Below are 25,000 nucleotides of genomic sequence, written 5' to 3'. Positions count from 1 at the left end.
TTGCAAATGGAAATTCTGCCAAGACTGTCAGCAATATAATGTGCTACCAAGTTTGCTGCCTCACTGTACACTCATGTTATAGTCTAGTCTAGTGCACTCAACAGGGGCAGATCTATGGGCAGGGCAAGCAGGGCATTTTCCCCTGGGCCCAGGGCCCTTCTGCATTGGTGGTGGGGGCCTGTGTGCAATTGTTCTGCCACAGGAACTCCTCCATATTGTAATGTCACCGGATACTGTGATTCCATCTTGTTGCTAATGCATGTGCTGTATTTTAAAAGCTCTTTTCCAAAAGTGCTGTAAAAACACAAGTCAGACTTGTACGAAATTCCGAATTGAATGAATTGAGAATCACAGTAATGCCATAATATGAACACTAGGTGGTGGTGTTCTATGTACTCTCAATGGCTGGTGTAGGATTAAATTCAAAGAAATTCAAGGTATTGACACCACCTAGTGTTCGTATTCTGGCATTACTTTGAATTTCAATTCATTCAATTCGGAATTTCGTACAAGCCTGATACAAGTAGTACATTTGTTAAATAAATATATATTTTTAAATCTAAACAGTGTCAGGAAAATGGGAACTGAGTTTATGTTATCTGATATTTCCATAGGAAATTCAAACATTAAAACACTGATTTCAACGATATAAACAGAGAAAGACGATAACAAGTCTTAATTTCTTGGAATATTTTTGAAAATGGATACCTAGTGCTTTGAAAAAGAGCTCATTTGTATTTGTTTTGGTATTTGTCCAAACCTTTGACTGACGGCCTACTTACACGTATAGTGGCTGGGTACTGCAATGGAAAATATGTCAGCACTGCCATCCAAATAATATGTCAGACTGCTGCTAAAGTTTCCTACCTCACTCATGTTATAGTTGACTGGGGACTCATTCATATTGTAAAGCCATGTGATACCGTCATTCCACCTGTTGGCTAATGTGTGCATTGTTGCATTTGTGTTTGGTATCATTGGCCAGAGCTCTGATTTCACTGACAGCATACAAACTTATAGTGTCTCGCTGGTGCAATGGAAATACTTTGAGAACCTCTCACAGGTTCACCTGCATTAACACCATGGCCCACACTTTCGGAGTCACTGATCTAGCCAATCAGCTCACAGTATACTGGGAGTGTTTGTGAGTATTGATGTTTACTGTGTTCTACATTTGAACTGTAGTGCATACATTCATTTTGCCCTACAAAGTCAAAGTGCAGTATCTTTGTAAAATTTGAGTTTAGACTTTAAATAGTCTTTATTACATCTCCTTTATCTTGTGACAAAGCCTTATGGTCCAAATGTGCCCCATTTTAGAAATATTGCCACGTCAAATAAACAGTAACTACAATATACAACCTAATACAAAAGGCTTAGAAGGCCTTTTTCTCAGTTTCATTGGTGACGTAGTACAGTAACTGCATTTTGTAGGGCATTATTGTAGGCATCAGGCTTGTAGCATATGTGTTGCAGGCTGGTCATCTCGGGTACTGTTCAAGTTCAGAGGAGTAGATGCCTGATGAAGTAGATGCCTGAAGGTCGAAACGTTGCGCTCTATTAAATAATAGCCTACACAGTAGCCAAGCAGTGTCGCGGACTTTATTTCATCTCGGGTACTGTACCTGCACTTCTTGGGGTGCTCGTCTCTCTTGTTGTTGAACTCCAGCGAGATCTTGGCATCCAGCCCGATGCCAAAATAGTTGTTCATCACGCACTTCTCAGTGCAGAGTCTGGGGAACACAGAGAACATTACAACATTAGAACATTAGGACATTACCAATAATGAAAACCCTACACAGCAAAAACATGCATTGTTAATTCATCACTTAGAGCAGTGTTTTCCAACCTTTTTTTGTCTCATGTACCCCCACAGCCTTTCTGTTGTGCCACGAGTACCCCCTAATTTGTGTTTTACATTGCTTTTTCTATTCTATTCTATTCTATTCTATTCTATTCTATTCTATTCTATTCTATTCTATTCCAGTGTGACTATGCTCCCATGCATTTGTTAAAATAACATTTTTCCAAGTACCCCCTTCAGTGTGCTCGCGTACCCCTAGTGGTACACGTACCCCTGGTTGAGAAACACTGACTTTTAACAGTGAATTTTAACATACATAGTGTATTTGCTTCCAGAGTAGTGGTCCAAGTCTAATAGAGCACTTTGGAAACACATAGATATACATATAGATGTTAAAATTCATTCTTTTAGTGATAAAATTAACACTGTGTAGTACATCTGAGAATGATATCAATACTAAGTCTGGAACAACTTCATGCTGTTTCATCCCAAAAAGACAGTATTGTTTTGATATAGTATTGTAGTAATATTGTATTGATAATACTATAAACAATTATACAGACTATAATAATTATAATGCAATGTATGTTATACATCTTTATGATATCAAATAATAACAGACTATAATACTATTACAATGTAATGTATGTTATAAATCTTTATCATATCAATAATATCAGTTCCTATTCAAATCAAGTGGCACATAGAAGCAGGGGGATGGTCACACATACAGCATTACATCATGTGTGTACCAGGAACTAGAGGCATGATGTGAAACTGCCTTGTATTACCAGTTGGGCAGGGCTTACGTATTTGCATAGGTATTTATGTATGCGTGCATGTATGTCAACTAGCTGCATTTTTTCAAGCGCCTGTGGTATCATATACATAGCAGTCAAACGCACGCACGCACGCACGCACGCACGCACGCACGCACGCACGCACACACACACACACACACACACACACACACACACACACACACACACACACACACACACACAAAGACATACCAAAAGACAGACTGACAAACAGACACACATACACACATGCGAACGCACACACATGCAAACGCACACATACACACACACACACACACACACACACACACACACACACACACACACACACACACACACACACACACACACACACACACACACACACACACACACACACACACACTAAATAAGTAAGAGTTGAACTTTACACAGAGTCCTCTGAGAATGACACGGCGCTGAAGCTCTCGGACTTCTCCAGGGTGATGGGAGAGGTGAGGGGGGGACTCATGGAACCCTGACCTGTAGAGGGGAAAGGTCAAAGGTTATTTGATAAATCAGAAGAGTGGTGGAGGAGACACAGAACCAGAAAGTTGCAGGTTCGAACCCCGCTCTGCCTGACCCCATTAATGTGTCTTTGAGCAAGATACTTAACCCCAAAATTGCTCCTGGAGCTGAGTGGTACTCTGTGTGGCAGCCACGGCCACTGGTGTGTGAATTACAAGATGCTCTAATACACAGAAACAATGCTATACTACACTATACTATACGATACTTATTTAAAGCATTTAGACTTGATTTTGCACAGTGGTCTTTCCATTAATTTGAGTTGAACACATTTAACTGCCTTTATGTAAAATGCCCCCAATGCCCAATGTGTTTTGTTTATTTGTTTGTTTTTGTGGAAGTTCATTAGGAGGATGCAGAAGATGGAAGGACAACACAGAAGAGGCATAAATGCAGTGTTACTCAAATCACTTAGAGAGTACTCTGGGACCAGAGAAGATGCTAAGTCAACTCTCTAAGTGCTGAAATAACACGTCAACAATCTTTCATTCGGAAAGACATTGTGATCATGTGATCATTAAACAGTTACCGCAAGTGCCACAAACCAGGGACACCACAGAACTGGTGCCGGGAAGTGGAATTCAGAAGCGGAATGTTGTCTTTCTGTTGTTCCGCGTTCTGAGTTCCGCAGCAGGAATGCGGTTCTACTCCATGGCTACTCACGCATGTCGGCGTCCTTGAGCTCGTCACTGCCCTGCCGCTTGATGGAGGAGGTAGAGGACATGCGCTGCACCTGAGTGTGACGATTCTGCTCATCCACCACTGCAACAGAGAGGGGGAGAGAGAAGAAAGAGGAGAGGAGAATATTAAAACACACAGAGAGAGAGAGAGAGAGAGAGAGAGAGAGAGAGAGAGAGAGAGAGAGAGAGAGAGAGAGAGAGAGAGAGAGAGAATATGAAAAGAGAAGAGAGAAGGAAGGACACAATTATGCTGCTGTCAGGGTAAGGCAGACACCTAGGGCACCAAATGTCTTGGTGCCCCATAAAGCCCAAAGGTCCCACACAGAATTAGAATGTTGAGCAAAATAAAACATTGACAGTGTTGCCATGGTCACTCAGTATATGTAGGGGCTAGATCTGTGCTCAATCAGATGTAGATATCGATGCTAATGTCTAACACACAAAAGGAAAGGGGGTGCTCACCAAGGGCACCAAAAGGACTAGAACCGGCCCTGGCTGCTGTAATTGAACTGTTCCCGTTCATTTTCCGTTTTCATTTTGTTAAGCTTTCTCCCTGATTTATAATCCTATTGTATTTTTATTCTCTTTGCTAAGTGTCCTTGAGTGCATTTGAAAGGTGCTTATGGATAAAACAAACATATTTATTATTATGTGAAAAGAGAGAAGAAGAGAGCAAAGGAAGGAGAGGAAGGACTGAAAGGTTGAGAGAGAGAGAGAGAGAGAGAGAGAGAGAGAGAGAGAGAGAGAGAGAGAGAGAGAGAGAGAGAGAGAGAGAGAGAGAGAAGCCAAGAAAAATAAACGAGGGACAGAGAAGAAAGGAGATAAGTGTAGAGGGCTGAAGGACACTTGTGATTTTCCTATTTTGTTTTCAATTACGTTGTTCAGCTTCCGCTGGGTGAGATATTCTATATAAATTTAAATTGAACTTGAACTGTTGCATAATTTATTTATTTATCATAAGACAACATCCGCAGTGAATGATTCAACAGGTAGACATGTTGCTATGCAACACTTTGTATACATTCTACTTCCTCTGTGAGCTATTTTTAGCAAAGAGGCCATGACATAGCAACAAAATACTTAGAATTAGACTTAGAATAGAAGATAGGAGACGAGGAAGATGGAAGGATAGGGGTTAGAGACAAACGAAGAGAGAGAGAGAGAGAGAGAGAGAGAGAGAGAGAGAGAGAGAGAGAGAGAGAGAGAGAGAGAGAGACAGAGAGAGAGACAGCGAGAGAGTACATGACGTAGCAACAAAAAAATGCCAGGCATTTGTCATTACTGTTAAGGAAGGACCTTATTACAAGAATGACTGCCTTCCAGAACGGTAGGTATGTGTCACATGTGTCTTTGCTTGATCTGAAATTGTCAGCAGCAAATCTGGCGGAAACGCATGTCCCTATCTCAACCTCCATCGGCTAAGCTAGTGGAGAAACCTAAACAGTAATTCCATCTTCACGCTACCGTGCGCTCAGCATCAGTTAAGCTGTTGGAAAACATTTTTCTGTCTACGCTGACTGTGTGTAATTTTTCTCTTTGGTTGCACTACAGGTTTTGAAGAGTATAATTGCCACTCACAGTCACCTTATACTCTCATCTTCATGCTGCTGTGGGCTCAGCATCAGTTAAGTTGTGGGAAAAAACATTCTGTGTCTACGGTGACTGAGTGTAATTTTTGTCTTTGGTTGCAGTACAGGTTGGAGGAGCATAATTGTCACTCACAGTAGAGAATCACAGAGAAACACTCAACTCCTCCAGGCTTATGTGGTTGTGGACTATAGATTGGCTAAAAGCCGGGCTTATACTGTGCAACTATTTGCCTGATTTTCCCACGATTTTTCACTCGCACGACTTTTTGGGAGTCGGGCCGATTTGTTGCTCAATCGCAGGTGTAGTGTACATGGAGTAACGACAAGCGATTTCACCTCACGATCGTGCAATCGTAGGGTTGCAAGAAAACCAAAACTGTTTGAAACCTGGTCGTGCCTCGTGAATTAATTGCACAGTTAAAGCAGTGCTACGATCCGATTGGACACTGCACAAGCACAAATTAACCCATTGACACCTAAGGCACCTGCAAAAAGGGGTGCTGAATGCCTGAGCCCTTTTTAAGAAAAGCTGCCCTCAACCTATAAAAACCTAAATATCTCAGCTTCTGAAGCACATAAAAATATGCACTAAGTTGCATTTAAACGCTAAGACCCTCATCTTTCATTAGAATGTGTTCATTCATCTCAAACAAACAGAGATTTTGAATTAAGTTGCCTCAAATCGCATGAGCCTGAATGTTGCATAATGCAGCTACAGGCGGCAGGGTCAATGTTAATAGGGACATGCGATTCGCTCTGAGCGCGTCCTCATCTCCACCTCGGGTGCGCATGGTCCCTTCTCTGCAGACCCGGGAAACATGCCTGTCGTGTCGCACAGTGGGAGCATTGAGCTCGCATCCAACTGTCGGCTCGTATAGTGTGAGGACGTGAGTTGTGAGATGTGAACTTTTAAATCGTGAAATTCCCTCGTGCAGTGTGAGCAGGAGCTTAATACCCACGAGTGAAAATATCGCACAGTGTATGCCCGCCTTAAGTCAGAAGTGTCTTTTACTCTGTTAGAAGCCCATTAACCACTTAAACAGGCCAACTCATGGTTGCTTTAACAACAATTCACCACAGGCCCACTGCAGTATTATGGTCCCTATTTTGTCCGTGTCAACACATGGAAGAACGACATATTTTGAATAATAATAATTTGAATTCCTTCCAGAGGGAGAAATGCTGAGCGATCTCCAATGATGACCCAGTAAACTCCAATATGCTGGTTCTCTTAAAGTCAATAGACCTACACAGTCTCACCCCAAGTAGTCAATATCTGAGTACCTTTGACCAGACTGCAATTTTTGACGTCTTGGGTATTCCTTCCACGTCACATTTTGACTATGTCCTCAAAGGCGCCCCCTTGTTGCAGCATAACGTCATTGAGGTTAGGTTTAGGAATAGGTTTAGGGTTAGGCCACATAGTCAAAATGTGACGTGGAAGGAATACCCAAGACGTCAAAAATTGCAGTCTGGTCCAAGGTAGTCAGAAATTGACCACTTGGGGTGAGACTGCGTTGCAATAGACACATGTCTCTTCTTCAGAAAACTTGGTGGCGGCTGGGAGGTATAAAGTTCATAAAGTTAAAAACCCTTTATAAACTGGGGCATAGTCTAAAAAAGACGATAGGTTTCAACCACACCGAGTCTTCATCAGGGCATGACATGAAAAAGGGTGACCTATTTGTCAGTTACGCTGGGTCACATGACAGTAAACAGGCTTCATTCACGATTGTTAATGAACAGGTTTGTATGTCAAGTGTTAGTGAAGAAATTTACAATAAAACTGACTTTGACATTGAATTTTACTTTTTTGTACTGTAGTTGCTGTGTTTTGTGTTGGGCAGCTGTTCTTGGGCATCGTCTTAAAGGCCTAATAAATTGCTCCCATGTTTCTTTTGTAAATGTGTTTAAAAGTGTTTAGAGTACACCTTTCTCAGCCTCTCTCAGCCTTCACTCTGAACAGCATATTATACTCTGTATACTTGTAAGATGTATGCTTGCAGCCATCGCTTCAGTAAAAAATAACCTGACTAAGGTGTGTATTTGCATTGTCTGGCATGATTAGCCTGATAAAAAGGTATAAATGCAGCCATAGCTTCACTGTGAATTGCATTGTGTGGCATGAATACTGTAGCCTGACATACAGCCATAGCTTCACTAAGAAATTCCAAGAAATGTGTGTAAAGGTGTGTACAGTCCACGCACCTTTCTCGGCCTGCTGTATGATCTGCCTGAACTTCATTTCTGCTTTTGTTAATGCTTATCAGCTGCTGAAATTGCTATTAAATTGCTCCCTCCCATGTTTCTTTCCTAAATGTGTTTAAAGGTGTGTACCGCACCTTTCTCTGCCTGCTGTATGATCTGCCTGGACTTCATTTACTGTACTGTATACAGTTCCATTTTACTATTTATTTGCTGAGGAACGAAAAAAGGGGCAACATGCTTGATTATTTCTTAAAACTATAAGTGGTTGGGACAAAACTGCTCGTCAGAAAAAGTGGGTGGGACCGTACCCGGCAGAAATATACTGTAGCCTGACATACAGCCATAGCTTCACTAAGAAATGCCAAGAAATGTGTTTAAAGGTGTGTCCAGTTCACGCACCTTTCTCGGCCTGCTGTATGATCTGCCTGAGTGCCTTCTTCAGGCTGATCTTGGATCCTGTACATCTCTACAGTCCACGCACCTTTCTCTGCCTGCTGTATGATCTGCCTGCACTTCATTTCTGACCTCCCATGTTTCTTTCCTAAATGTGTTTAAAGGTGTGTCCAGTACAGTCCACGCACCTTTCTCGGCCTGCTGTATGATCTGCCGGAGTGCCTTCTTCAGGCTGTTGGCCCTCAGCATCAGCTGCTCGCGGCTCCTGAAGGCCCTCGGCACCCCTGGCCCCTCCTCCCCAGGCGACTCGCCCGATGACGACTGGTCTCCACCCCCGTTATCCCCGCCGATGCCGCCGCCGCCGCCGCCACCATCCGTGTCGTTGCTGTCTTTTTCGTTCTCGCCGTCCTCGGAATGCGGCGATACGGAACCCGTGGGCACCAGCTGGGCGTCGGCCTCCTCGCTGAGGGCCTTGACCAGGGAGTCCAGCTTCTCATTCAACATCGCACACTGGAGGAGGAGATGGGAGGATACAGAGAGGAGAGAGAGAGGAGGATGGAGGATGGAGGTAGAGAGAAGGGTGGAGGAGGAGATGGAGGGATACAGAGAGGAGAGAGAGAGGAGGATGAAGGATGCAGGTAGAGAGAAGGGTGGAGGAGGAGGAGAGGAGGATGGAGCAAGAGAGAGGAGGATGGAGGAATAGAGGAGAGAGAGAGGAGGATGGAGGATGGAGGTAGAGAGAGGGGTGGAGAAAGAGATGGAGGGATACAGAGAGAAGAGAGAGAGGAGGATGAAGGATGGAGGTAGAGAGAAGGGAGGAGGAGGAGATGGGAGGATACAGAGAGAAGAGAGAGAGGAGGATGGAGAGAGAGAAGGGTGGAGGTAGGAGGAGAGGAGGATGGAGCAAGAGAGAGGAGGATGGAGGAATAGAGAAGCATGGAGTAAGAGAGAAGGATGGAGGAATAGTGAGAAGGAGAGAGGGAGGAGGAGAGGAAGATGGCGCAAGAGATAGAAGGAAAGAGGGGCAGAGGAAGGAGAGAGAAGGGAAGACAGAAGAAGAGAGAGATAAATATTGTCATATGTAACATTTTGACAATAAACATTTTATATATATATATATATATATACTGTAGAAAAAAAAGAAATATCATGAAATGTAAAATCTAGACATATACATTATTATTCATAACCATGCCCTTAAATGAATCAGCACATTGTTTTGTTCTCAGCCCATTATTGTCTTATCTGTGCTGATTATTAATAAAACTGAAGATTTCTGCTTTGAGGCAACTTATTTAACATGAGCAGTGTGTCCTGTCTAATCTTCATGATCAATTTGTCAACACAACTGAAGAATGGGATCTCTCATTCTGCCTCTATCTGTCTTTTTCTCTCACTGCAGCTCTCTTTCTCTGTCACTCTTTCTGTCTGTCTGTCTCTGTGTCTCTTTCTTCACCTCTCTTTCTCTTTCTCTTTTTTTATTAGTGGCCCTAAATACAGTGTCAAATTCAAGAGGGAGGATCTTGACTCTGTGGACCCCTTGGAGAGTTTTTGGGACTGGTCAAAAGTCGTATCAAGGTTGAGTTCATGTACTATCATTTGGTTAATGATGTGGAGACATTTTCAAGCATTTGGTGTGTGTGGGGTTTGTTGTGTCGGGTTGGGGAGAGTGGGGAGCTGGTTATGAGGATATAGGGGGGGTGTAATGGATGTATTGTGAGAATGTACTATGAGTAAGCGGTGTTAAAATAAAGGCATTTTTAAATATCTCTCTCTCTCTCTCTCTCTCTCTCTCTTTCTATCTCCCTCTCTCTCTGATGGATGGGCTCCAGCTGTTGGTGCTTGAAGCCTCCTCTCTCTCTCTCTCTCTCTCTCTCTCTCTCTCTCTCTCTCTCTCTCTCTCTCTCTCTCTCTCTCTCTCTCTCTCTCTCTCAATTCAATTCAATTCAATTCATAGAAGCTGTATTAGCATGACAAAAATATTTCATATTGCTTGCAATTGTGTTGCTTGCAATTATATTGATAATATCAGCAAGAAAAGAATCTCTCTCTCTCTCTCTCCCTCTCTCTCTTCCTCCCTCTCTCTCTCTCTCTCTCTTGCTCTCTCTCTCTTTCTGATGGATGGACTCCTGCAGTTGGTGCTTGAAGCACCCCCCCCCTCTCTCTCTCTCCCTCTCTCTCCCTGATGGATGGGCTCCAGCTGTTGGTGCTTGAAGCCTCCTCTCGCTCTCTCTCTCTCTCTCTCTCTCTCTCTCTCTCTCTCTCTCTCTCTCTCTCTCTCTCTCTCTCTCTCTCTCTGTCTGATGGATGTACTCCCTGCTGTTGGTGGTAGAGGCCTCCTCTGGCGAAGGCAGTCTTTGGGTGCAGCAGGCAAATTATCAGGTGACAAACAGCGGCAAGCTAATTCAGAATTAATTTAAGACTAAAGTGCTTCCTCTCGTAGGGGGTGTGGAGAGAGGGATAGAAAGACATAAAGAGAGAGAGAGAGAGAGAGAGAGAGAGAGAGAGAGAGAGAGAGAGAGAGAGAGAGAGCATGAGAAATAGAAAGACATAACGAGAGAGAGAGAGAATGCATGAAGGAGAGGAGAGAGAGAGAGAGAGAGAGAGAGAGAGAGAGAGAGAGAGAGAGGTGGGTGGAGAATGGTGGCATAAGGATCAAAAGAGAGAGAGAGAGAGCAAGAGAGAAACAAAAAGAAGAAGGAAAGAAAGAAATAAGGAGGGAAAGAGAGAGATAGAGATATAATGTGTGTATTGAAATAGGTGTGTGTGAGAGAGAGCAATAGAGCGAGCGTGCGCGCGCGAGAGAGAGAGGGAGAGAGAGAGAGAGAGAGAGAGAGAGAGAGGGAGAGAGAGAGAGAGAGAGAGAGAGAGAGAGAGATGTGGGTGTATGTATGGATGCATAGAGAGAAAGTATGAAAAGTGAATAATGACATTAAACCCAGAGCTGCATTATTCTACATTATTCTTAACCTTCAGCCCACCAGCTTCCGCAGCGATACCATGTTACACAACATTTTATATAACCACACACACACACACACACACACACACACACACACACACACACACACACACACACACACTGATCCCACACTATATTGATGCAGATGCAGCACGCAGGCACGCAGGCACGCAGGCACGCAGGCACGCAGGCACGCAGGCACGCAGGCACGCAGGCACGCACGCCCACCTTCTTAGCCATGGCGTCCGCCTCTTCTCTATTCTCCGCAGCTCTCTCGTAAGCCTTCCCCACCTCAGCCACAAACTCATTCACCGTACCACATAGGAATCTGATGGGGGGAGGGAGAGAGAGAGAGAGAGAGAGAGAGAAAGAGAAAGAGAGAGAGAGAAAATCATGTTAGAAAGACAGCTATCTTGGCGTTCAGCATGTGTCAGGCACGCCCATTAACATACACTCACGCACGCACGCACGCACGCACGCACGCACGCACACACTCTCGAGACTTAGCCAGCAGATGGTTCCTTTTGGATCACTCACAACCTCCATTAAAGTAACCAAAAATGATCCCTCTTAATTAAATAATATTTGGTTAAAATTTCTTCAAAACCTTTATCAAGGGAATATTTAAATGTAGGCTACATGATGCCCATTTTGGGGGAACATTGATTATGCCCATCTAAATAGGCTATATAACATATGGATTACATGATTGTATAGACGGTAGAAATTAAATTATTGTCAATTTTGTCCTTTACTCTAACTGACCATCTGGTTCTACTAGTGTCAAGTGAGTTGAAAATTGTGTTTCAGTAAGCTAATGAAAGTATGCTGAGCTGATAGTTTTGTCTTAAGAGAGGTGAGTTGGTATGGCATCCAATATGAACACCTGGATGCTGTTTACTGGTAAAAAGTGGAAATTCACTGAATATGCTGACTTTCATATGACTTCTACACAGCGTTATTACGCTATAGTATGCTATGCTATGCAATTTATAGTATGCTATGCTATGCAATTTATAGTATGCTATGCTATATGCTATATGCTAATTATGCCTTGCAATTTAGACTATATTGTACTGTGATATACTATTCCATACTATGTTATGCTATGCTACACTACTAAATTATACCATAGTATAATACAATACTACTACATTACACCATGCAGTTTTATGCTATTATTTCTATATATTGTGGCCCTATTGTGATTTTTATGTGTTCTTACTCTGCTAACCCAGGTCAGAAGCGTAGTAACCCAATGCTCTACCACATGGCCACGGCAGGGCCTTTTACAGTTCTTACTTGGCAGAGGAAATGACATCACTGTGCTTGTCTGAGTCCAGGATCTTGGTGAGGTGGGACACCACAGAGTCCGCATACTGAGTCATCTGCACCTGAAACACAGTTAACCATGACTAAGTGAAGCACCTGAAAGACAGTTAACCATGACTAAGTTAAGCACCTGAAACACAGTTAACCATGACTAAGTTAAGCACCTGAAACACAGTTAACCATGACTAAGTTAAGCACCTGAAACACAGGTAACCATAACTGTTCATTTAATGATTACGAACAAAAACATCACAATGAGTCTGCTTGAGTCATTTATTGTTTATCACGGGTATGTATTTTTTTTGAAAATGATCATTACAAGACTGCCTGAGGTATGCTGCACATATTGATACTACTCAAGGCAAGGACAATTTTACTTGTAAAGCACATTTCATTCACGAATGCAATTCAATGTGCTTCACAATATAAAAAATAAAAAATAAAAAGAAGATGCTGTGTACATGTATACCAATAGAAGCACGGCAACTGAAATTAAAAAAAAAAAAGAAGGCATAAAATGGCAAGAAAGGGAGTACAAAACAAAAGCAAGAAATAAGTATACAGCATTAGATAATAAGAAGGAGAGACAGATAAAAATGTCAAAAACAAAAGTCAATAATCTGGATTTCGAAGAGAAAGCATCTGAGAGAAGCTTGTCTTGACTCTGATTTGAAATCTATGAATAGTATGGGCACGTTTTACATCGTCTGAATACTCAGTTTAATTGAGTTGACTCATCAACTTCAATTAAGACAATGAAGTCAAAAGCATAACAGTATGTCTGAGCGTCTGACTTGTGCATTATGCAACACAATTTATTTTGAGTGCTCCTGAATCAAGCTGAAGTGTGTGACCTCCTCCCCATCAGATCTCAATGTTGGTTTTGATATCTATTTTAACCTCGGCCGTAAGGGGGTTTTCAGCTGAGAATCAGGCTGATAGTCATGTAGTTTGACTATACTGTAGACTACAGGGTAACACTTTATAATAGTGTCTGCTTATAAAACATTAATAACACTTAGTAAATAATGAGCAAATGATGAACAAAAGATGCTTGTAAATGATGTTAATATTCTATATTTATCAAGCAGTCACAAACTGTTTGTAAATAAATAAAAAATACTCTGTTAAAAGGTTAATGTTAATGTTTTGTTCATCATTCATTAGGTAATATTTACTAATTCTTTATAAGCAGACCTTATTATAAAGTGCTACTACTATTGTATATAGGGGCCCTAATATATAGCCTGATTATCATCAACGTTCAAATCTCTTCGAGACTTGGTCTGACCAAGAGCATAACAATTAACATTTCCCAAATGGCATTTTCCAAACAGCCTCCCTTGGTTTGCTAATGATTGTTTGCTTCCCAACAAAGTGGGCAGAGTTCCCATATTTTCGGGAACTCAGAAAGTACCCATGCATTGCTCTTGACCTGACTAGTTGCAACGCTGAAGCTGTTGCATCACTAGGAGGGCAAAGCCTGGCTACCTAATTTAATCCCTTTAACATTTATTCCCCAATAATGTCTGGCAGTGATGGGGGGGAGACCACAGAGCTACACTTAGCTGAGTCATAGACACCGGGAGGAGGTAGAGGCAGAAGAGAAGAAGAAGAGGTGGAGGCGGAAGAGAAGAAGAGGAGGTAGAGGTGGAAGAGAAAGAGAAGAAGAGGAGGCAGAAGAGAAGAAGAGGAGGGAGAGGCAGAAGAGGAGAAGAGGAGGGAGAGGCAGAAGAGGAGAAGAGGAGGTAGAGGCAGAAGAGGAGAAGAAGGAAAAAAGATCAAAAGAGTGTGACTGAGTTCTGTACCGCATTAGGTAACTCATAACGCACGGCACTGACATTTGGAGAGTTCCCGAAATAAATTAATCATCAGACCTCTCGGAAAGAACCTTGGGGATATCAGCAGGGGTGTAGTGGACGTGGTACGCGGGGGTACCCACTTCTCCTGAGAGATAAATATATATATATATATTAGAGATGCACCGGATCCTGATTTTTAGGATCCTGCCGGATACCGGATCCACTGCTTAAGATCCTGCCGGATCCGGAACTGGATACCGGATCCTACGAAAGGGTTGAAACACATAGCCTACTCGCACAAGTGGGCCCTTTTTATCACGTTGGCTCAAACTATTTTGACTGAAAAGCCTTGGCTACCGGATCCTGGATCCTGGAACCGGATCCGGATCCCATGAAAAACCCTATTATCCTGCCGGATCTGGAACCGGATCTTGGATCCGGTCCATCTCTTATATATTTTATTGGTCCATGTTTGAATACAAAAATGATAGAATGAGCACACAGCAGTATTGCCGGAAATGGACATAACAGATGAAAACAGAGAAGAAACGACAGTAGGACAGGGCAGTAAGGGGGGTGGGGTTGACATGATAAGTTGCGGAATTAATGACGACTTCCCAAATCGCATACCCTCACTTTAAAAAAAACCCCACTACACTACTAGATATCAGTCTTTTCATTGGACCCATCTATTGGACTTTCTATATCTTCTCCTAAACATAGTAAGGGTTGTCAAGGGTGCTGATATTACACTGCAAAAAATATGATCTTAAGCAAGCTTATATTTCTCGTTTCAAGTAAAAGCATCTAGTCAATCAAGAAGTTAAAGTCACCTAATAACTAGTACTTTTGAACTGGAACTTTCAAAACTGGAACTGGAACATTAATGAGGCAATTCATTTTTTCTTGATCTTGAACAAGATTGGTTTAAGTAAGGACAAGACATAGCCTACATAGGCCTAACATCACGGGGCTATTGCACATTAGTAATATAATATGCATGTGGAGCATCAGACAAACAGATTTATTGTCTTTACCTACTCCAAGGGGAGGCTCACAGTCAGTGAATTTGAAAACCCATGTCCTAGCAGTTACTGATGGTGGGAGACAATAGACTCACTATACTGAGTCATCCACACCTGGAGTTCGGGTCAGTGGAGTCACAAAAACATCATTACATCATTACCATTACCATTAGCATAACACCATTAGCCCGTCGCGTCGAGTTACGTGACTCAAAATGTAACTGGCATTTGGAATGATGCTCCTGAAACAAGTGAATCATCAGACCTTTCAAAAAGCGCCTTGGTCTTCATTATCTAATCTTCTTAACCCTCCTCTTGTGCTGTCTTTTAGTTTTTGAAGGTGTAATCCAACCACTTGATGTTAATTTATTACATCAAGGATTTTTTTACTATGTCAGAAATCTCTAACTGAACAAAAAAGAAAAAGAACATTGTGTTTTCCTAAATATGAAAATGGATGATCTGGGTGCTGTGGATATTAGAAAAACAGATTATTAAGCAGTAATTACTGCCAAAACATGAATCATAACTGCTCTGCACCGCTAAGTAGAGGGAGTCACCTCACCTGATAATAATGTGAGATGTTGGGAAATCATTTTTGGCTTGTTTTTCCTGTGTTTTTGTATGTATTTGTAAGTATTTCAGGGCTTTTCAAGTGGAGGTAGATCAGGAGTTCCACACTAGACCACAGAGGATTATGACACAGTTGTGATACAGTATGGCCCTTTTATGCCCTTTCATTACATTATACTTAGCTGACATTACATTACATCAATGATTCCCAACCTTTTGTGTCTCATGTACCCCTCTAAGCATTTTCATTGTACCATGAGTGTGAGTACCCCCTAACTCATATTTTACATTGCTTTTTCTATTCCAGTGTGACTTTGCTCCATGCATTTGTTAAGATTACATTTTCCCAAGTGCCCCCTGCAGTATGCTCGCGTACCCCTAGTGGTACACGTACCCCTGGTTGGGAAACACTGCATTACATCACACTTAGCTGACGCTTTTACTCAAAGTGACTTACAGATATTACAAGCCATATTACAGTCCCTGGAGTGATGTGGGGTTAGGTGCCTCGGCCACGGCCACTTGAGCCATGGATGGAGGTGTGGGGAGAGGTCTGGTGGGATTCAAGTCTACAACCTCCAGAATGAAAGACCAACTCACTTATCCAAAGTGACTTACAGTCATTATCATTACAGGGTATTGGTTACAGTCCCTAGAGAGGTGTGGGCACTCCAGGCATGGAGTGTGATAGGGAGTGGAAGGGTGGGATTCAAACCAGAAACCCTCTGATATAAATCCAATCTCCTTAACCACTAGGCTACGGCTGCCCCTCCTCCAAAGCTTGTTTGTGAGCTGTAGGCTGACAGTTGCAAAACTTTATCGCTCTTTCCATGGAGACGAGGCGTCAGCAAAGCCTGAAGCCCCAAGCACAGGTGTAGGACGAGAGTTAGGACAATGGACTGTAACCAAAGGAGTCCAAAAAGATCAAGTGAGTCCAGTACGCCTCTGTGAGTTCGGCGCCGCATTATGCAACTGGCAGCAACATGCTGACATTTTGGAGTGTTCCTGAAACAAATTAATCATCACACCTCTCAGGAAAAATGCCCTGAAACTGCAGCTGGAGCTCTCTTAGGAGAGCAAGGAGCAGGCTGAAGGGGTGCGGGAGACAGGTGTGTAGGAGTAGCACTTCGCAAGCTAAGCCATTGCATGTTAGAGTTTATAGCAAAGCAATACCTTGGTAACCTTATTGACTTTGTGATTGTTTCCTATGAACTTTTCTGGCAATATTGTGTAACTGTTTTGTGTTGTAGTAGTGTTGTTGTGTTGAGTATGTGATACTCTCAAATCGTTCACAATGTTACATTTGCTGTCAAGCATGTAAGCACAGACTCACCCATACTTTCACACTATGTACGTTTTTGTAGTTTCATCAATCTGTCAAGCAGGCTACAACTGCCCTTGCTTCATCTCTGCTGTGTTTGGGACTATACTAACATTGTCAGCTAAGTATAATGTCATGTAATAACAATGTAATGCATTACACAACATGACATATTTTATATGACATGGTAGAAAGTTTTTTTTTCCCTATGGCTCCTAGGCTAGAATTACAGCATATACCCTAAAGAAACACCATTCAAAGTTTGGTGATTTTGTCACTTCCGTAACGGTAAAACCCTGAACAGACTCCACTAGTATAACCTCTGCACTTTGCCTTTGTGGAGCACATACTCATTCTCACATTTACAGACCAGCTCTGGAGAATGCCAAGAAGGCACCAATTGTTTGGGGTTTACAAGAGAAAGTGCTCTCTCTCTATATATGCATCATAAAGCTAACTCCGTTTTCTTGGCCTTATTTAAAAGTGGAGAGAGTGGCCAGCTTGGAATATGGCTCCCATCTTGGATTTTTGGCATGTCCAAGATCATATTTCAAAAAAGTGCATACACATGAACATTTCTGCCAAATTACATGATTGTATCATTAATTTAACAGTGATTGGCCTTATTTGCAACTGGAGAGGGTGGCCATCTTGAAAAATGGTGGCCATCTTGAATTTTGTGTATCCAACACCATTTCTTAAAAAAGTACATACAAAGAAACATTTCTGCCAAATTACATGATTGCATCACTAATTTAACTATTATTAGACTTATTTGCAAGTGGCGAGAGTTGCCATCTTGAAAAATGGTGGCCATCTTGGATTTTGCGTGGCCAACACCATATTTTGAAAAAGTACATTCAAATGAACATTTTTGCCAAATGACATGCTTGCATCACTAATTTAACTATTCTTAGACTTAATTAGAAGAGGAGAAGGTGGCCATCTTGAAAAATGGCGGCCATCTTGGATTTTTGCGTGGCCAACGCCTTGAGCTGATAGAGTACATTCTAATGAACATCTGTACCAATTTCCATGCTTGCATACCAAAGTGAACTATTCTGGGCTATTTTGACAGTTAACTGCTGCACTATACAACCCGATGAGTCTTTTCAAAGCGTTGCTGGAAGCAAACTCAGTAGGACAGTTAGGTTGAAGACCAGGACAATTCAGGGGCCGTGTGTGTGTGTGTGTGTGTGTGTGTGTGTGTGTGTGTGTGTGTGTGTGTGTGTGTGTGTGTGTGTGCACGTGGGAGGGTGTGTGTGTTCATGCAGTGTGTGTGTGCGTGCATGCACGGGTGTGTGTGTGTGTGTGTGTGTGTTTGTGTACCTGTAATAAATTCAGGGGCCGTGTGTGTGCGTGTGTATGCGTGTGCGTGTGTGTGTGCCTGTGTGTGTATGTGTGCATGTGTGTATGCCTGTGTGTATGTGTATGTGTGCGTGTGTGTATGCGTATGTGTGTGTGTGCATGTGTGTGTGTGTACCTGTAATGCATTCTCCTGGGGCTCATCCTCCTTCACTATGGCTGGAGCACTCTTAGTAGGAATCTCATATGTCATGATACTCCACCTAGAGAGAGAGAGAGAGAGAGATTTAAGATTCATTAATTCATTACACCGATTCACAGCGAGTTAAAAGGTGTCCAATGTGTGTGTATATGTATTACATGTGTACATGATTCTTCATTCTTCATGGTGGATTTTGACATTCTAGACAGTTTCCAACTCCACAAAACCAGGCAGAAGCAGATGGAAAGATGAGTCTGTACCATAGTCAGATGTTCTATCAAACAGCTTCATTGTCGGAGGTCTGCACTCTGAGTGCATTTCTAAGAGAGACCAAAAGTGTTGGCGTCTGCACCTTAACTTTGAATCGTGTTTATCGTCACCAAAAGTAGCGATACTAAAGTAGTGAAAAGTAGTGCTACTGGAGACAATGATAATGGACTAGATCGGAAACATCTGTAGCTCAAGCTTTTTTCTGACGACTTCTTTAGTAATTTGTCAGCTACAATACACATTTTGAACTTGAAAGCCTTGTGTGCGCCTCATCCTTTTTGAGTGTCTTAGTTATTATTATTACCTGTCCAGCATTTTGGTGGTGGCCCTCTCCAGTTTCTCCAGAATCTGCATCAGCTGGGCGTCGTCGTCACATAGGCCGCCCCAGCCCAGCACACGAGCCAAGTCATTTCCTGTCCCTAGAGGAAGTACCCCCAACTGGCACTGGAGGAGGTTAAGAGAGAGAGAGAGAGAGAGAGAGAGAGAGAGAGAGAGAGAGAGAGAGAGAGAGAGAGAGAGAGAGAGAGAGAGAGCAAGAGCAGGGTAAGCATGCACCCACATCCCCAAACACAAACATAAGCACACGAAATTGCCCAAAATTGCTTGAAAACGAGGGTGTTTCGGGGCTAATTGGATGTAAAAGCAGCTGAAAGTGTTGTCTGAATGCGCTCTCACTGTACTGTCTCAGACACTTATGCGGCTGCTACATCCTGCCCTTTCAATGAAGAAACCAATTACAAACAACATGTGTGGTTGTGTGTGTGGATTGCACTGTGAGTGTGCATGGTGTTTATGTGTGTGTGTGTGTGTGTGTGTGTGTGTGTGTGTGTGTGTGTGTGTGTGTGTGTGTGTGTGTGTGTGTGTGTGTGTGTGTGTGTGTGCGTGCACGTGTGTATGTGTGCTTGTACGCATCTATGTAGATGTGTGTGCAGCGACTGAGACTGAAGTGTGAAAAGCGAGGATGCTCAGCCATGTGTTTGGACTCTTAAATTGTTTATGCGCTGCTGCTTTGTTTTTACTGTCTGCTTAAAGTGAGAAGACACACACACACACACACACGCACGCACGCACGCACGCACGCACGCACACAAATAGGAAATTAACACTGCATCCCTGACTACAGCGACAGCAGCCATTGGCAGGCAACCAGTCACGACTCTAATTGTGTGTGTGTGTGTGTGTGTGTGTGTGTGTGTGTGTGTGTGTGTGTGTGTGTGTGTGTGTGTGTGTGTGTGTGTGTGTGTGTGTGTGTGTGTGTGTGTGTGTGTGTGTGTGTGTGTGTGTGTTGTCTGTCTGTTTTGTTTTGTTTGTTTGTGTCTTACATCGAGGGCCACAAAATTGCCAGAGTTGTTCAGCTACATCTTCAATATCATCTCATTTGTATTCTAAAGTGCTGTGGGATGTATTTTAACCGGAGACATAACAAGGACAATTACTGAGATTTTCTAGGATTGCCAATGTCATACAGTACTGTGCTGTTGACTAATTTACTGTATATAATATGAATGCCCACAGTGACATACTCACAGCCTTAGGCAGAGGCTATGACACACACACACATGCATGGACCAGCACACACACGCTCACACACATGCACACGCACATGCACAGACACACACACACACACACACATGCATGCATACGCACAGGCACGCGAGCACACACACACATACACACACACACACACACAAACACACACACACACACACACACATACGTTCACGTACGCACAGTACCAACAGTGACACACAACGCAGCCACAGGCTAAGACACATGCACGCATCCATGCTCTCACACATGCACACACGCATGTATGCACCAGGCTTGTACGGAATTCCGAATGGAAAGAATTTGAATTCAAAGTAATGCCATAATACGAACACTAGGTGGTGGTGTTCTATGTACTTTCAATGGGTGGTGTAGATTAAATTAAAAGAAATTCAAGGTAATGACACCACCTAGTGTTCGTATTATGGCGTTATTTTGAATTGAAATTCTTTCCATTGGGAATTTCGTACAAGCCTGCCAGACACATATACCTGTTTATGAAGTCCTAACTTGTCACACACACATATACCTGTTTATGAAGTCCTAACTTGTCACACACACACACATACCTGTTTATGAAGTCCTAACTTGTCACACACACACATATACCTGTTTATGAAGTCCTAGCTTGTCACACACACACACACACACACACACACACATACCTGTTTATGAAGTCCTAGCTTGTATGCATACCTGTTTATGAAGTCCTAGCTTGTCACACACACACACATACCTGTTTATGAAGTCCTAGCTTGTCCAGCTCTGAAAGGACCCATCCCACGCTCCCGTCTCCTCCGCACACTAGAACTCGGAACGACACAAACTTCTGGAACACACGCAACCTGGAGAGAGGAACATGATGCTGTAGGGATGAACCATATCACTTTTAAAAACAAACTTCTGGAACACACGCAACCTGGAGAGAGGAACATGGTACTGTAGGGATGCAACATATCACTTAAAACAAACTTCTGGAACACACGCAACCTGGAGAGAGGAACATGGTACTGTAGGGATGCAACATATCACTTAAAACAAACTTCTGGAACACACGCAACCTGGAGAGAGGAACATGATGCTGTAGGGATGAACCATATCACTTTTAAAAATACATTTTCAACTTTATTTTGACAGGACAGAGAAGAGTGGGAGAGGAAACGAGTGTGAGAGAGAGACGCTGGAGAATCGGGAAATGACCCGGGTTGGGAATGGTACCCGGGTCGCCCGCGTAGCAGTCCAGTGCCCAGCCGACTAAGCCACAGCCGGGCCATGACACCACTTTTTTTGAAAACTGATAAGAGTACGAGGACATTAAAGGGACACTGTGTGAGATTTTTAGTTGTTTATTTCCAGAATTCATGCTGCCCATTCACTAATGTTACCTTTTTAATGAATACTTACCACCAGCATCAAATTCTAAGTATTCATTATGACTGGAAAAATTGCACTTTTTATACATGAAAAGGGGGATCTTCTCCATGGTCCGCCATTTTGAATTTCCAAAAATAGCCATTTTTAGCTGCAAAAATGACTGTACTTGGACCATACTGGAAAATATTTGTTTATTACTCAGTAAACTTTCACGTAAAGATCAAATTTGGCAATAGACAGCTCAGTTTCAATAAGCAGCATAGTTGCAGTACCTTTTTTGACCATTTCCTGCACAGTGTCCCTTTAAGGCCTGGCTCTTGCCAGATCTGTAGTTCTGCGCAGCTTTGTGAGCTTCACACTTCTAGGTCTGGGAGGCAGGATTCCATTTCTCCACTCAAAAAATAAGTCAGAGCATGTATTGCTTCAATATCAACAAATTCCTTCAAAAAGGTTTTCTGTTGATCTCCAAACCGTCAGTTTAGCAATATGTCCTGTAACTTCTCAATGTGAGCTGACATTAATATTGAAGCAATAAATACTCCTGCTAATTTTTTGACTGCAGAAATGGAATCCTGTCACATGCTCCCAGACCTCAGTGTGTGCTGAGCGCCACCAGGGGGCTCCAGAGCTATACACACCGATACTGAGTACTGATACAAATACTTTTATTTGCAACATACAATGAAAATAAATTCACAGCCTTGTTTATTCCAACTGTGACATTTGTTTTATTGTCCATTTCCATGTAGATTTAAAAGTCGGCTGATACCGATGTCAGTATCAGTATCGGTGCATCCCTAACCCCGACACAACCACACACGCACACACACACACACGTGCCTTGGCACGGACGCACGCGTGCATGCACATATCTGTTTAAGAACCTGCGACACCACAGAGCAATCAGTTCTCATCAAAGACACTCATTTCACAGTCAGAGCCTGATTACCGTGGGCAACCACTATGAAAACAGCAATTACAGTCCACAAACATTCACACACACACACACACACACACACACACACACACACACACACACGCACATGCACACGCACACGCACACACACTCACACTCACACACATACACACACTCAAACACACACTCAAACACACACCCACATGCACGCACGCACGCACACACACTCAAACACACAACCACACAGCCGCACGCATGCAAGCACACACACACACACACACACACACACACACACACACACACACACACACACACACACACACACACACACACTCAAAAACACACAAGCACACACCACACACACACATGTGCGTACACACAGCCATACAAACATGCACACACACACGTTGTGCATGGACACACCTTAGCTGACAGACACACATACCCACACCGACTCAGAGTCACATACACACACACACACACACACACACACACACACACACACACACACACACACACACACACACACACACACACACACACACACACACACACACACACTCCCTTACCCAAGCTGAGGTCCCCCGTTCATCAGGTCGAAGACCTGCGCCGGGTTGAGCAGCTGCCTGAACTTGCGTAGGAACTTGACCCCCTGGTTGTCCCCGCTCTTGGAGTTGCAGAGGACCAGCAGAGGACTGGAGCCCTGTAAGGCTGGAGCTTTCCAGAACCCTGTAGGCATGCATACATGGATGGACAAAGAGACAGACAGATTCCACTCAATGCATTTCTGACATTCTAGAACACATCTCATTTCTTTTTATTTATAGCCCTGGCATTCCACGGCAAATGTTCCAGAACCCTGTAAGCATGTATGGATGGATGGACAGACAGACAGATTCCACTCAAGGCATTTCTGACATTCTAGAACCCATCTCTGGTCATTTTCTACAATTATATTCCAATTATTTTTTTTGAGTATAGCCCTGGTATTCCAAGGCCAATGTTCCAGAACCCTGTAAGCAAGCACGGATGGATGGATGGACAGACAGACAGATTCCACTCAAGGCATTTCTGACATTCTAGAACCCATCTCATTTCTTTTTATTTATAGCCCTGGTATTCCAAGGCCAATGTTCCAGAACCCTGTAAGCAAGCACGGATGGATGGATGGACAGACAGACAGATTCCACTCAAGGCATTTCTGACATTCTAGAACCCATCTCAGGTAATTTTCTACAATTATATTCCAATTATTCCAATTATTTGTATTGAGTATAGCCCTGGCATTCCAAAGCCAATGTTCCAGAACCCTCTAAGCATGCATGGATGGATGGACAGACAGACAGATTCCACTCAATGCATTTCTGACATTCTAGAACCCTAGATCTCATTTCTTTTTATAGCCCTATCATTCCATGGCAAATGTTCCGGAACCTTGCATGGATGGATTGGAAGTTTCTATGCAATGCATTTCTGACCCCTGGCCATCAGGAAAATAGGCAGGCAGACAGGCAGACAGACAGACAGACAGACAGACAGACAGACAGACAGACAGAAAGGACTATTTTATGCACATCCCTGGCAATCTACATTTGAGTTTCGTTGAAAAATTATGTATATCCATTTGGTAGAATGGTGGGAAATTGTCATTTTTGTATTGGGCATTTCATTGCATTGCATTGCATTGCATTTTATATGGGTTTAAAAAGTGTGTTCTCAAAATATTTGAATGGCAAGAATCCACACATACAGTAGAACTCTGAACAGTCATTTCCAATAATAAAATGCAAAAGTAAAAAATGGTGGATACACCGTTTTGCAACAAAACTCTTCTTTTGTAGAACTATGAACGTCCCTAACATTCTAGGAAATACAGTGCACTAACACATTGCAAGCCAGTTAGTTAAAAACGTAAAAAGTTTAACTGGCGGAGGTCTGCACTCTCAAAGTGCATTTCTGGGGTGAATTTCTCAAAACCAAAGATGCTAACTACAGTAGCTACTTTGCTGTTTTCAATGCATTTTCCCATTGGCAACTACCGAAGTTGCTAACAGGCTAACAACTTCTCTTTTGAGAAACTCACCCCTGGTTTTAACGTAATGCAGTGGTTCTCAAACTTTTCCCATCATTCCCCCCTTCGGAGGGTCTGAATGCTTCCAAGCCCCCCCACCCACCAGCAACAGCAGTGCTGGCGCAGACTGATTTTACGATGCGCAGAATCAAAGGAAAGGTGACTGGTGAGCTAAAAAAAGAGGGACATGTGTTCATTTCCTATGCTATTCAAATGTATGACAATGTATAATATAATGTTAATGAGGACTAAAAATGTATTGCTTATTGGAGAGACAGG

The 25,000-nt window shown here is 42.8% G+C and overlaps 1 protein-coding gene across 1 annotated transcript in view; it reads right to left on the bottom strand.

Moving 5' to 3' along the window:
- LOC134444341 (diacylglycerol kinase eta-like) overlaps positions 1-25,000 on the bottom strand; it is a gene marked incomplete at its 3' end in the record, with an annotated part of 45,680 nt that overhangs the window by 8,065 nt on the left and 12,615 nt on the right. The window contains exons 8-17 of the mRNA XM_063193672.1: positions 23,220-23,379; positions 21,097-21,205; positions 19,117-19,256; positions 18,519-18,603; positions 12,285-12,376; positions 11,211-11,310; positions 8,209-8,530; positions 3,814-3,912; positions 3,015-3,105; positions 1,626-1,733 (exon numbers count right to left, since the gene is read on the bottom strand). Of these exons, the coding sequence (XP_063049742.1) occupies positions 1,626-1,733; positions 3,015-3,105; positions 3,814-3,912; positions 8,209-8,530; positions 11,211-11,310; positions 12,285-12,376; positions 18,519-18,603; positions 19,117-19,256; positions 21,097-21,205; positions 23,220-23,379 (1,306 nt within the window). The remainder of the gene's footprint in view (positions 1-1,625; positions 1,734-3,014; positions 3,106-3,813; positions 3,913-8,208; positions 8,531-11,210; positions 11,311-12,284; positions 12,377-18,518; positions 18,604-19,116; positions 19,257-21,096; positions 21,206-23,219; positions 23,380-25,000) is intronic.

Source organism: Engraulis encrasicolus, unplaced genomic scaffold, assembly GCF_034702125.1.
Source record: "Engraulis encrasicolus isolate BLACKSEA-1 unplaced genomic scaffold, IST_EnEncr_1.0 scaffold_51_np1212, whole genome shotgun sequence".
Taxonomy (NCBI): domain Eukaryota; kingdom Metazoa; phylum Chordata; class Actinopteri; order Clupeiformes; family Engraulidae; genus Engraulis; species Engraulis encrasicolus.
Note: the sequence above shows the minus strand (reverse complement) of the source record. Positions and strands in the feature narration are given on the sequence as shown.